This window comes from Triplophysa rosa, linkage group LG1, assembly GCF_024868665.1.
Source record: "Triplophysa rosa linkage group LG1, Trosa_1v2, whole genome shotgun sequence".
Taxonomy (NCBI): Eukaryota; Metazoa; Chordata; class Actinopteri; order Cypriniformes; family Nemacheilidae; genus Triplophysa; species Triplophysa rosa.
This window is the reverse complement of record NC_079890.1, coordinates 29,151,836-29,165,228: the sequence shown is the minus strand read 5'-3', so window position 1 is coordinate 29,165,228 and position 13,393 is coordinate 29,151,836. Positions and strand designations below refer to the sequence as shown.

Here is a 13,393-nt window from a genome sequence, read left to right as displayed (position 1 = left end):
GGATAAGCAAGACTGCGGGATTTTTGGAAGCTAAATAAGTCTTCAAGTTAAGCTCGGCAAGTTTTAGAGGTTATTGTGAGCTTCGGTTTCAGGACACGTTGTGAACCAGCATGAACGCCAGCACTCATTATCCAAACCAATGCATAATCCACAGGCTTTTATGTACAGCTCCTTTTCTTGTATACTGCAAGATTAAGAGCACAATTATCCGGGTTTAGGTCCAGAAACATCCACAAACAGATCCCCTGACCTTATTCAATCTCTTAACCTTCTGCACTGCTACTAATACCCAGCCTAAGAGCACAAGTCCCGACTTTCCTATGCCATTATGTAGAGTAATCTTGCTTATGTCTACAACACATTAACATGGAGATTCCCGAATCAAGATGAACAACATGGGCTATGTTTACAATACCGGAAAACGTGGATCGCTCACTAGTTAAAATAATAACGTAACATTTTTGATCCGTTCCACTGCCTGCAGCAGACGAAGGGACTTATATAGATGGCAGTCAATCGGTGTTTGGTAAAAGTATGGATTGAACTGGTTGAACGGAGAAAGACCTCACCGAAGCCAGGGCTTTTCCCAGTGCGTCTCCAGTCTGAGAGCTTCCAGTGGCGTTCCCTCGGTTGGCAGCAGCTACACAAAAGACCACACAGAGATACGGCATTCACATCAGAACAGGGCTGACAAAGACATTAGTGTCATGTTTTTATTGGTCCTAGTTGTGTGAATTGACCAAACGAAAAAATCACTATCACTAAAATATAGTAACAAAATAATGTTTCGAGATATTTAAAAAAATGTAACGTATTATAAACTGAATGCATATGAAAACTTCAACTATTGTGAAGTGAAGCATTATTTTATTATTAAAATAAGTTCAGCTATTCCATCTTTAATATGCAGAAACAACTATGGCTGTGTTTCACGTTAAGGCGAGATAAATTAGATTACTTGGTTCAACCGACTCAAATCAGTTTTGTTTTTTGAAACATGAACAGCAATGTGTCACTTTGCAAACAAAGCCTATAAGCCATTTTTGTAACTCTATATGGTAGAAATTACACACTGAAGCTTTAAAGATGTGTGAGACAACCACATGAATACAGAATGTGTAATAATTCGAGAGGAACACTAGGAATGTGACGCGAGCGGGACAGCATACCCATGACTCCCTCTGCGGTGTTGACAGGCGGGGTGTGAGATGCGGTGACAAAGGGCGAGGTGCTGGCACTATTGCGGTGGAAGCTGGACATGGGTGGCAGGCTGGCGTTGATGTCTGTGGGCGACACCGAGTGTGGCGGGTAGTTTTGTGACTGAAAAAGAACAAAAGTGTGGGTTACAAACTTCAGACTAAAAATGACGAAATACAAAAAAGTAGAGAGCAATGTATTAATCTTACTAAATCAACTAGTTTAAACTGTAAAGAAATGAAACACCCAATTTATACGGTACAGTAGGGTGTTTTATTCCTGATGCTATTGTTGTTTTTTTAACAAAACTAAATAAAAAATGTTGAAACACAAAATGCATTGTGAAAACTGTGTATGTTATTAATGCTTCAAAGGCTACGGTGAGCTTGCACATAAACAAAAAAAATGGCAGCTGTACTTGGCTGAACCCACGAAAAAAGAGATACACAGCGTTCTCACCATGCGGTCGTGTGAGTGCAGGTTGGTGTAGTTTCCAGACTGTGGCATGTGAGATGAAGATCCTCCCAGCATTCCCCCATAACCTGGCTGGCTGATCCCATTGGATGAGTTCCACGGGTCAGAAGAACTGTGGTTCCCATCTGATTAAAAACCAAAGTGCATTGAAACATGAGAAACATGAAAAATTTTCTGGCTTCAGAGCAAGTTACTTCGCCTTCAACTTGTGGAAAGTTTATAAACCAGGCAAAACACAACACACAGTTTGATATGTGAGCTGAAGCCTGACCCCCACACTCCTTATATTGGATGGCGAGGATGTCAAACAGTCCGGCCTCCCTTTAAGTCTGCTTTTTACACTTGAGCCCGAGCCAAGCCCTGAGCACAGCTGAGATAACATTCAGCCAGACGCAGTTCACTTGCATCCGCCTCAACATGTAAAGGAACTCCTCGCAGACTGAGCGACTGTATAACTTTGATCAAAGTTGACAGAGCTTGAATCTGCCTGGTTGGTTTACTATCTACATCTGTGAAGTCGGTGCGATAGGCAGTTGCTGATGCGTAAAGGTTCCCATTTTCAAAAAAAAAAAAGGTTTAATGTGTGGGGGAAGGAACGTACCAGGAACTGTGTGTTCTGAGTTTGAAAATGTTTATACAATTGAAAATAAATGGGAAGAAGATTCTAAATTTCATGTCACACGCCAATGAATATATAATGCATATAAAGCTAGTAAAAATGCTTAATTCGGTTTACTTTCCATTATGAAATTAAAACAACAATAGTAAATAGCAAATAATAACTAAGTAAATTAAGTAAACGATAGGTCAATAACAAGTAATGTTACATACAATATGAACAGAATGAAATGACTGACCGAAGAAAGGGCTTGTGAACATACTGCTGGGGGGTTTGGGGGACGGGTAGGATGGAGAGTCTCTGTTGAAGTCGTCTGAGTTGGGAGATGGTGCGTACACCTGGAAGAAGGAAAAAACACCATCAGGATTTTTACGCATTCTTAATCCTAAATAAATGTAATCCTGGGTTACATTGTTATATATGGTACACGTATATGGTATGTTTATATTTAACCATGGGTTAACAGGTTCTGCTTTGTTTCATCTTAAATGTGAAAAAATAAATAAAATACATTTCTATGAATAAATGTGCCCTATAGTGTGACGGCAAAAACAAATATCAATTCATTTAGAAAAAAAATGAGAAAACTATGATAAATATTGATAATATAAAATAATAGATCATTAACCGTTTTTTCTACATTTCTGCTTATTCACACCATAGGACTCATGTACAGTATATTTGTCAACTACACAAATATATTCAACCGTTCATAACTTAGAGTTAAAAGTGAAACGCCTTTTTAAAATTACAAGCGTGATACATTAGTGTGAGGACACGTGTTTTCTGTAAACTATAAACGAGAGCGACTCGAAAGGACACGCTCACATTGCAAGCGTATTCTCATGTACCGCAGTATCACAACTTCTGGCCTAATGAAATCAGACTGCATACTAAAACATAAACAATGCATCACAACGCATATGTCCAATTTTCAAACTCTTTGATGTAACAGATGGCTAATTTGGAAGTCTTATTACAAAAAGGAGAGGATTACCGGCAGTGCTGTGCGCTTCAATGCTTAATTAGAATATAATGACGTTGACATGCACAGCCGCCAAACAACGCATCAAAACAAATGGATTAATACGCAAGCGCGTTGGGGTGTGTATGTGTTTATGTATGTGTATTTTAGGAGCTGCGGGGTGAAATGGGGTCGGGCCAGCGGAGTAGTGGTTACAGCTGCAAAAGTGCCCATTCCAGTAGAGGAAGATCAAAGACGTAAGGCTACAGCCCAGTCTTAGTTCATCTGCACCAGATGGGACAAAACCACCTCCCAGAGAGTGAAAAAGAGAGAAGGAGAGGTAAATATGTTAAAAGAGGACATCCTTCATTAAGACAGAGAGATATAATTCACTCCAGTCCCAGCTTAAGTGTCCTTTCTTCACCTGGCACGTAAATTCCCTGCGAGGACAGGATTGCTTCGACACGTTTGTAAGAGCTAATCACTGTAACATTGAGCAGATGCGCAACCCAATGTGTTTCACATTACCTTGAGTTAAACACGATCTGTCCCTCGGCTCTACATCACAGTGGCCTTTCCTTTCCCAAATAAAGTCCAACCAAATTCTATAGATAACAACTTGATTCCAATTCTTTTCCAAGCTATCTCTGATTATTGTTGCGATTCCCTTCTGTTAACATTAGCACAATGAAAAATGAAGTAACGTTAATAGATAATGAACAAATTATTTGTAACAACTAACAGAGATCAATAAATGCTGTAAAAATATATTGTTCATTGTTAGTTCGTGGCAGTATCATATCAATGCCAATGCCCAATTAATACAACCTTAATGTAAAGTCTTGAATATAAAATATATAATATAATAATCATTGGATGCACTGGCACATCATTATAGCAATTATAATAATACATTTTTCGTTGTCAGATTCATAAGTAGGGTGTAAAGCTACAAATATTTGAACAATTTCAATATATTTGTTCAATATATATAATAGATAACATTCAATATTTTTAAATATCCTATAAAGATCATCTGCATCACACGCTAACACACCCCTGCAGAACGTCCCTACACATGCTGCATTACGATCAACATCTAAAGCTCATTCAGTCAGTTAAGCCAGCTGTGTGCGGCCCGGGCACCTTGCTGAGACGGCAGTGCGTGCCCATGTGATTGGCAGCGAGCACGTTCATAAGCTGAGGCGGGCTCCCGTGGGTGTGGAGGCACACACATGTGACCCCGGAGCTGGAAGTCCCCTGGTGATCTCAGGTTAGGGCGGCGTGGGAGAGGGCCCTTTGTCTCCGCCTCATGGCTCAATGGGCAGCATATGGCAGCGGATAATGCTAATTGTCCGCTTTACCCCGAGCTAACCAGTCGACCCGTTAATAAACCTTCCTAAACACCCGCGCCCCTCTCCACCACCAGGACGCAGAATAAAAGGAAGATGGAGAGACAGTGGGCAAAGTGAGAGAGCAAAGGAAATGCTTCCTTTGACCGGGGCTTTAATTAGGGAGCTGTCAGTTACTCCAGACTCACTGGTCTAAATAGTCACATGTTTAAAAGATTTTTCCCCTCATTGTTCTTTTTTCAATATTCAATTAGAAAATAAACTAAGGGAGGAAATTTGTTATTAGAGGTGTTTTTGTCTCCAAAACAAAATCCAACTCAAGGTTTTATTTATAACAAAAAAGGATGTTTGTAGTCGCAAAAAGCAATATAAATATGTGTGCTTGTGACGAAAGCTCATGCTGATGAGTGAAATGAGTTTTTCTCCTCTGCTTGCATGTCACACCTTCCTTTGATCTGAAAATCACATTCATCACAACACACGGAAAAACCACCAAACTGTCAACACAAGGATAAGCCAACAGACAACCGTGAGAGGCAGGGAATAGAGAGACAGAGAGAGAGAAATAGCATAAATGACTATGGAAGGAGAAAAGAAGGCCAAACAACAGAGTAACCCACAAGGACGAGCTCAGAGCTGAGGGACGGCGAGTGACAAGAAAATATCCTGCCTCTGCATGTCGCTTGTTTTGAGTCAGATCGCAGCCCGAGGGCCTTCCTTTTCAACTCCCATCTTACACACTTATCAAGGCGAAAAGGCACGCTAGTCTCAGACAATGAGCCTCTATTGAACGCAGCATCTCTGTCCTGAAGGGACACGTTTCCAGTTTGCAAGCCAAGTCTGCTTACAAAGTGCGAACGGTAAAACTTTGAAACTTAAAAGAGCTTCGTTCCTTTTTAGATACTGGTGAAAGGCTCTCAAGCGCGAAAAAACAACACCGCCGTCTGCTTTGAAAAACTACAGACGCTGACTCATTATGCAAAGTTTCTTTCAAAACAAAACCTTAAAAAAGGCTCCATTATGTATCTGCATGTATTTGATAATGAACATCAAGTGCAGGTTTCTTCTGGCTTGTGTTAAAGTCAAAAGTCGAAATTTTCACAAATGAGACTTGAGGCAGGAAAAACCAACACCTTAGAAAAACACATGCCCGCTTCGTACAAATATGTAAATTAAACGCAGAATGGCAGAGAGGAAGTAAAACGCTTCACACATCATAAACTGACCAAATCAAAGCAGGGGAGAACACTTGCCCTCCAGGGCCCGGCCATTAAACTATTGGTTCCAGCTTGACATTCAAACAAATCAATTTGACTTTTATCTTTGCTGATGCTCACAGCATCTGACATTTAATAAATAAATAATATATCTGTGCCAAGATGTAAATAAAACAACAACACAAGGAAGGGTTTATTGAGTATTTACCCACTGCTTTGTATCATAAAGCTCAACTATGACCCGAGTTAGCCACATGCTCCTCATTTTCTCCTTCCTCCCAGCCTGCATTACAAGGCTGGAAATACTTAATATAAAAAGATCAAAGTGAGCTTTGTGGTGCAGGAACAAAGACATCTGTCATAATGGCCTATGAGGAAAGCTAACTCTGGACTCTGTCAGATGACCTCAGAAAAAAAGTGAAAACACGAACCGTAGTCTTATGTTCATCCTTACAAAGGCAGCGAGATATGAAGACCTAGAAGTTTTACTTAACGTTAGGATTAGTGTCTCCCTAGTAAAAAGCAAAAATAACAATGAATAATAGATAAATGTAATAAGCAAGTTTATAGGAGGAAACAACTCATTCTTAAAACCAGCAAACAGATAGAGAATTCTCCAGAGCACTGAATGGAAAGAGAGAGCGACAGAGAGAGAGAGATAGAGAAAGAGATGCAACAGGGAAATATACTATGAACATTTCATATTAAGTATTTAAAATGTATTAAATACTTTTAATATAAGTTTAGATTTTAAAAATAACACAACAATGTTTTTTTCAAATGAGACATCCTCAAGTGTATCATCAACAAGAAAAATATATTATATATAATATAAAATATTAAAATTTTACAATTTATACTATTTCTGTACCACACACACACACACACACACACACACACACACACACACACACACACGCACGCACACATGCGCACTCTTAACCACACTTAATCTGTAACACTGTAAAAACTATATATATTTTTAAAACTACTTAAAAACTTTAGTTCAACAGTGGCCTTAAGCTTTTAAGTTAAATTAAATTGACATTACAATTAACTTAAAATTATAATAAACTTAATTTAATATAAAAAGTCTAGTTACAGTAATTAATTAATCAATTATTTGCAAAAAAATTACTAATATCGACTTCATTTTTTCATGAGTTAAAGTAATGGAATGTCATTTGAGCACATCATTTTTTACAGTGAACCAATTGTAGGGCTTTTTATTGAATTTATAAAAATAAAATGACATTATTTACATGATAAAACAAACACAATTTCTTACAAAGATTTATGACCCCAAAGTATAGCCAAATACTCCACCACACACACACACACACAAAACACAAACTCTTCCAGTGCATTCGGCACAAAAGCGGGCTTGAGTCACCACCTCATATGTCTCGTAAACCTGTACCACCAATCCAATCAACAAGCACCTGACAAAGGTCCAGCCCACACGCACGCGAGCGCTCGCACGGACAGCCGGGCAAACAGACATTATGAGAGTCATACAGAAATCAAAGGGCCTGTGGTGGAGAGCTTTAGGAGCCCCATCAGGATTCCTGTAGCGAGAAGAATGCCTGGCTGATTAAAAACAGATGCAGGAACAGCGATGCTGCTGCTCTGAGCTCAATCTGCAAACAGGAAAGTCAAACCTCAACAGACAGACCCTCGTCCTTAATCATTCCCAGACTCCCACTTGTTATTATTGTGAGCCTGTCTCAGCGCTCGGCAGAGCTGCCGTGCAGAACCCGCGCTGAGTCTCGAGCACAGCCAGCGTCAGTCAACACTCAACGCTACTACAGACAACATTAAAACATGCATGAAAAATCTATAAAAGAGCTCTGTGTGTTTATGCTTTATATGCTCTTTGGATAAAAGCGTCTGCCAAATGAATAAATGTAAATGTGTATATTAAGGAAATAAAATCTGCTGTCACTTTCTACATAAAGTTATTTGTTCAGATGTTTGGTTAACATTGAGCAATGTAAAAAGTGCTTCCTAACTTTCTACATTAGTTTAAATCAGAAAATCAAGTAAATGTTGGCCCCTTCAGACTGAGGTAATGGAAACACAGCAGTCATACGCGCACACACACACTCAAAGCAAGGACCAGCCAGACCCTCAACAGTTTCAGTACGCTGAACGGACACGGTTCACCACCCAACAGCCCACCGAGTGCATGAAAAACATGTTTACTTACACACGCTTCCTCCAGAGAGAAAAAAGCACTCACCGATTTTCCGTTGTAGTAATACATTAGAGAGTTGCTGCCCATTCCAGGCACAGGGTAAGCGCAATACATGATAAAAGCCTTGACACTGGAAAAGATGTGGAGCCTGACAGAGTGCAACTCTTTTCCCTACGCATACATCCACCCGCTGCACAAGGGAATAATTCCTTCAGTCCTGGCCCCTTACACATGGATCTACTCACAGACAACTTATGCAAAGCAGGACTGTACCAACTCAGCCGGCGGTGAGGGGGGTGGCTTATGGGAGTAGGAGGAGGGACCAATACCCAATAGTTGAGCTTCCCTAAAGCCTCATAAGTACCGAAAAAAGGGTGGAGGCGGTGATGGGGGATGTAGCGATAGGGAGGGGTGGAAAACATACAAGTGGATTGACTCGTACTTTGAAAGAGAAAGAAAGCAAATTAGAATCGTTATGAGAGAAGGGAGATGGAACGACTACCGTGTTGATGTACCTGTTGACTGTCGACTATTCTCAAAAGAGAACAAAATTAAATATTACATTTTAAATTGAATAAAATGAATATATATATTTTTAAGTTTTATTATTTTAATCTGTATAAAAGATGAATGCATAACAGCGATAAAAATAAAATGCTATAGAAGCAAAACATTGTTATTAATAAACTGACTAACTATAACAATTTGGATGTTGGGGTACACATCGAACAACACACACTATTCTATATCCAAGACTAAACATGATTTTTGTTTATTGTATTCTTTTTAGGGCTGTCAAACGATTTATCGCAATGAATCGCATCCAGAATAAAAGTTTGTGCTTACATAATATATGCCTGTGTACTGTGCATATTCATTTTTTATTTATAAACACAAAAACATACACATACATGTATATATATTTAGGAAATATTTAGATGTATTTATTTGTATTTACCAATAATTAAAATTATATATAAACGTTCATGAATTTTCATATTTGATATTTTTCTTAACTATATGTGTGTGCATGTGTTTATAAATACAAAATTAATATGCACAGTACACAGGCATATATTATGTAAATACAAACCTTTATTCTGCATGCGATTAATCACGATTAATCATTTGATGGCCCTAGTTCTTTTCATTGAACAGTTATTGGTATGGAGAGGATTTCCCCAGTACATAATCTTTTCAATTCGTACTTTTTTATGTTTTGCAAAAAGCTCAAAAATGTTTTGCAATAACACACAAAATAGCAATGCACAATGAGATTTAGCATGTAAAATAATTGAATTTGTGGATTTTATAGATTGGTCGCAACAAGTCTTCCGCCTGTGTCGCAAGTGTTTCAACCTGTGGCTGTTGTTTTAATGTCCCCCCACTGTGGCGTGACAGCAAACACCGAGAGCTGTTAAACACATCCAACAGCTGCAGAAGGGGGCCGAGCCTGACGTCAAGTGCGGAGAGCAATGACGCTCCATTTCCTCACACGTCTCCACCTCTCTCTCCCACTCTCATTGTACCCGCTCCTCTTTCTGGGCCTCCTGCCCACAGACAGAGAGATCAGTGGGGTGTTGGGGAGAAGGAAGGGAAAATGAAGGGAAGTGGGGGGGAGTCAAAGAGGGAAAAAACCAAAAGGCTGGACACAGATATTGAGTATGAATGGATAGCTGTGCTAAAATAGACAGGGACGGAGCGGCAGAGGTTGTCCACGTGCTGCGAACACGCTGACCTGTAGCGCCATCGGTCTCTTTAAAGCCCGCTCCGGCCCGAAGCCTTTCATGTCTGTCACTGCAGGCTTCCCAGTCCAAACACAGTCTCCCCCTTGGCCCATTCACAACATTATTGTTATGGAAAGATGAAAGCCCTCCTAGAAAACTATACTTTATTATGCCTTTTCCTCTAATTCTATTGTTATTTATTCTCTTCCCGTCTCGCAGTGAGACTCTTTCAAATGTGTCCAAGGTGGCTGAGATCGACAGGCTGGTACCACTTTAAACCTGGAGCCGTTTCAAGTCGATGCTTTAAGAGAGATGGCCATGCTACAGAAACGTTTGAAGGCCTCATAAAATAAAAACAGATAAAGAATGCACGCTGGGAGGAAAAGAACAAGGAAAAAAATTATGAAAGAGAGAAATGAAAAGGAAAGGATCACAAAATCATGGACACATGTCCAGAGAGTTCATCACGCAGTTTGATTTGTTCTCTCTGGGCTGATGAGGAGACTTCCACACAGCTGTCACACATACCTTCATTATAATGATCGCTGTTGAAAATAACATCATGAGCGAACATCAACTATTTCTTAAGACATTCACTGGAGTGCTTACAGAAATTGTTACATAAAGTTGATGGCTAAAGACTTAGTTCAATTCTTTTGTCGTGATTCTGCCCCATCTTGTCATGTCTTTCTTGATCTTGTAGCAGAATCACGGCAGGATCCCTAGTTTTATGTGAGAAAGAGAACATCTCATGTGCTTTCTTGTGTCTTGTCATTGGCCCCGCCCCTCTCGTTTCATGTATTGCTTCCCTGCCGTGTCTAATGTTTCCCACCTGCCCTCGTTGATTACCCTTCGTTTGTCTTCCCTTTAAAATGCCCTCATGTTTCATTGTCTTGTTGCTCGGTCATTGTATATGGTGTCTTTGGTTGCGTTCTATGTTTTGATGTATCCTGTGCTTACCTGTTTCTCCCGTGTTCGTTTTCCTGTTTGGATTGTCCCGTCAAATCTAGTAAGTGTTTAGTTTAGTTTGTCAAGTGATGTTTAGTTTAGTTTAGTGTGAGTCAGTCTACGTCCTGTTAATTATCCTGTTTGTTAAGTTTTACCCCATTGTGGGTCTTTGTTTTGCGTGTTTCTTTTGTTGTAATAAAATCTGTATTGTTAACCCCTTAATCCCCGCTGCCTGCAATTGGGTTCCCTCCCCTACGTTTCATGACAACTTTCTCATGACACTGGAAACATGGACTGGCTCCACCCACAGTAAAATTTCACTGGTACACAATTTTGCACCACCTTAGAAATATCTGATATTACATAATAGTTTACGGTCACTTACTCACATTTTTTATTTTTCGATAATAGTAAACCCAACAAAACTATGGAAATAAACAAATGTAAATAAAGGACTTAAAGACGCAAACATGGGTCCCAAATAAGTGAAACTATGTTATATATATTTTTTTATATTTTATATACATTTTAACAACTATCTTCTTGATCATGCGATTTTCCAAACTATTTACAAAAAATTACGTGATAAAATTATTCTAAAACTAACTTTATAATCATGTTTGCATACAATTTTAATCAAATACATTTAAAAGGGATAATGCACCCAAAAATAATAAATGTCATCATTTTGCTCTAATGTCGCTCAAATCCTCTATTTGACTCTTACTTTAGTGGAACACAAAAGTATATTTTGAGAAATCTCATACAATGGAAGTCAATGGGGGCCAATGTTGTTTGGTTACCAACGTTCTTTAAAATATCTTCTTTTGTGTTCTGCAGAACAAAGATAGTCATACAGGTTTGGAATGACATAAAGGTGAGTAAATGTTGAAACAAACTTCTGTTTTTGTGTGAACTAACCTTTTAAGATCCTGAGAAACGTTTTGAGTTAAGTGACCTTAAACTTTTAAACCGTATATGCATATTAAACAATTTAAGTTGTTTTGACTATCATTTAATGTTTCATGCTGTATCAAAAATATTATTACATTAAAACAAATATTGTATCCTGGAAACCTGTTGAGTCCGCGTTAAACCAACCCAGTTCTTTATCGTCGCAGACGTGGCAGGTCTGATATTCACCTGTCCTGACTCTTTGTATATTATGTAGTTTAATGCAGAAGCGTCAGCAGACAGTCTGGCTCACTATTCAATCTGCAATCTAGACACTTCTAAATCAACATCCCCACATATATCCCACGCCTGCAAATTACAAACATACAGAAAGCTCCTCTCAGCCCATACAGGCTAATTTAACTTCCTCACGTATCTCTGAGGCCATTCATCACCACACATTAGGAGCAAAATCTCTCTCCACGGGTTTCGTGTGCTTATGAGCATTCTGTTATGTGCTCGTAATGATTAATGTCTCACTGCCGGAGGAAGAAGCCTAGACAAAACACACGGAAAACACGTTGCTCGTGTTCATTATATTAGTATAACACTGGTATTTACAGGGCATCTCCTCCAGACATCATAAATCCACAGTGCTCCTCTTTCATCAGTCCAGACAGGAGCTCCGGGTTTCCAGCCTTCCTGCGTGTCTGGGCCAAGGGACTAAGCAACAGGTCATCATCCAATCATGGCACACCTGACATCAACCAAAACAAAGCGTCTCACCCAGTTACCCCACTTGCACCCGCACCCAGAGCCTGCAGCGACACCTTCTCAACGCGTGACACTTGCTGTCTGCTGACCTACAACTGCTGCGTCTGACTCATGTGAGTTCTCAGAACATGAGTTCTCAGGACTCAGGTGAACGATGCCAGTGCGGCTTAGATTAACTGTGCTTTACATTTAAGATTATCAGCTCTGACTGTAGACAGAGCACGCACTTAAAGAGACGACAAGTGTAAGAATACAACCTGGACATTCACAAACAATACAAATGAAACAGTTTGAATTCGAAAATCAAATGGATCACATACAGCTGCTAAGAAATTAAGAGAGCATTCCAAATGTTCATTTAATCAGCATTTCTAGAGTGTTCATATCTACATTGTCTGTTGAATTTCAACAGAATCAAACCTCAGGAGTGACAAAGTCATCCAACAGCAATGTGAAAGACTGACAGCGTGACAAGACACATGAAAACTGTGACAAAAAAATCGAGGTTATAACATAAAATATATATATTTTTAACTTTTCCTAAATACATTGTTGTATTGCTTGAAAGTGAATATGAACTTGTTTTGTTTGCAGTATTTGAGCTCTGAAGAAATACAGAGCATCTTTTGCTCTTATTTGAAATTTGGGAGAAATATTGTTAGTAGAACAAGAATGAAACAAAAATGGTCATTTTGCCTAAACGCATACCAATAAATTGTAAATTCAGAAAAACAGATTTTTTCCACAGCTGTATTTTTATTTTTCACTTGTTCTTTGAACTTCATCAATCCACATGTCTTTTTATTTATAGCCCTAATGTCTGCAGTAAATAAGTTGGTGAGCATGTCTGTTCAGCATCAGACTGAACCAAAAGCATCACTTATCTGATGAGCTCATTCTTTCAGACACACAAATCTTAATACTACAGACACACAAAACTTGCATTATTTAAATATAAATCGTAATCATAATTATTGTAATGGTTTTCAAACAAAGATTCTTATTCACTATCCCTAATCGACATTAATAC

At 39.0% G+C, this 13,393-nt stretch overlaps 1 protein-coding gene across 8 annotated transcripts in view; it reads right to left on the bottom strand.

The window, feature by feature from the left end:
• tcf12 (transcription factor 12) overlaps positions 1-13,393 on the bottom strand; it is a 95,277-nt gene that overhangs the window by 16,950 nt on the left and 64,934 nt on the right. For all 8 annotated transcript variants that reach the window (XM_057359243.1, XM_057359102.1, XM_057359552.1 and 5 more), the window contains exons 9-12: positions 2,529-2,628; positions 1,657-1,796; positions 1,170-1,320; positions 570-640 (exon numbers count right to left, since the gene is read on the bottom strand). In XM_057359243.1, coding sequence (XP_057215226.1) covers positions 570-640; positions 1,170-1,320; positions 1,657-1,796; positions 2,529-2,628 — 462 coding nt within the window. The remainder of the gene's footprint in view (positions 1-569; positions 641-1,169; positions 1,321-1,656; positions 1,797-2,528; positions 2,629-13,393) is intronic.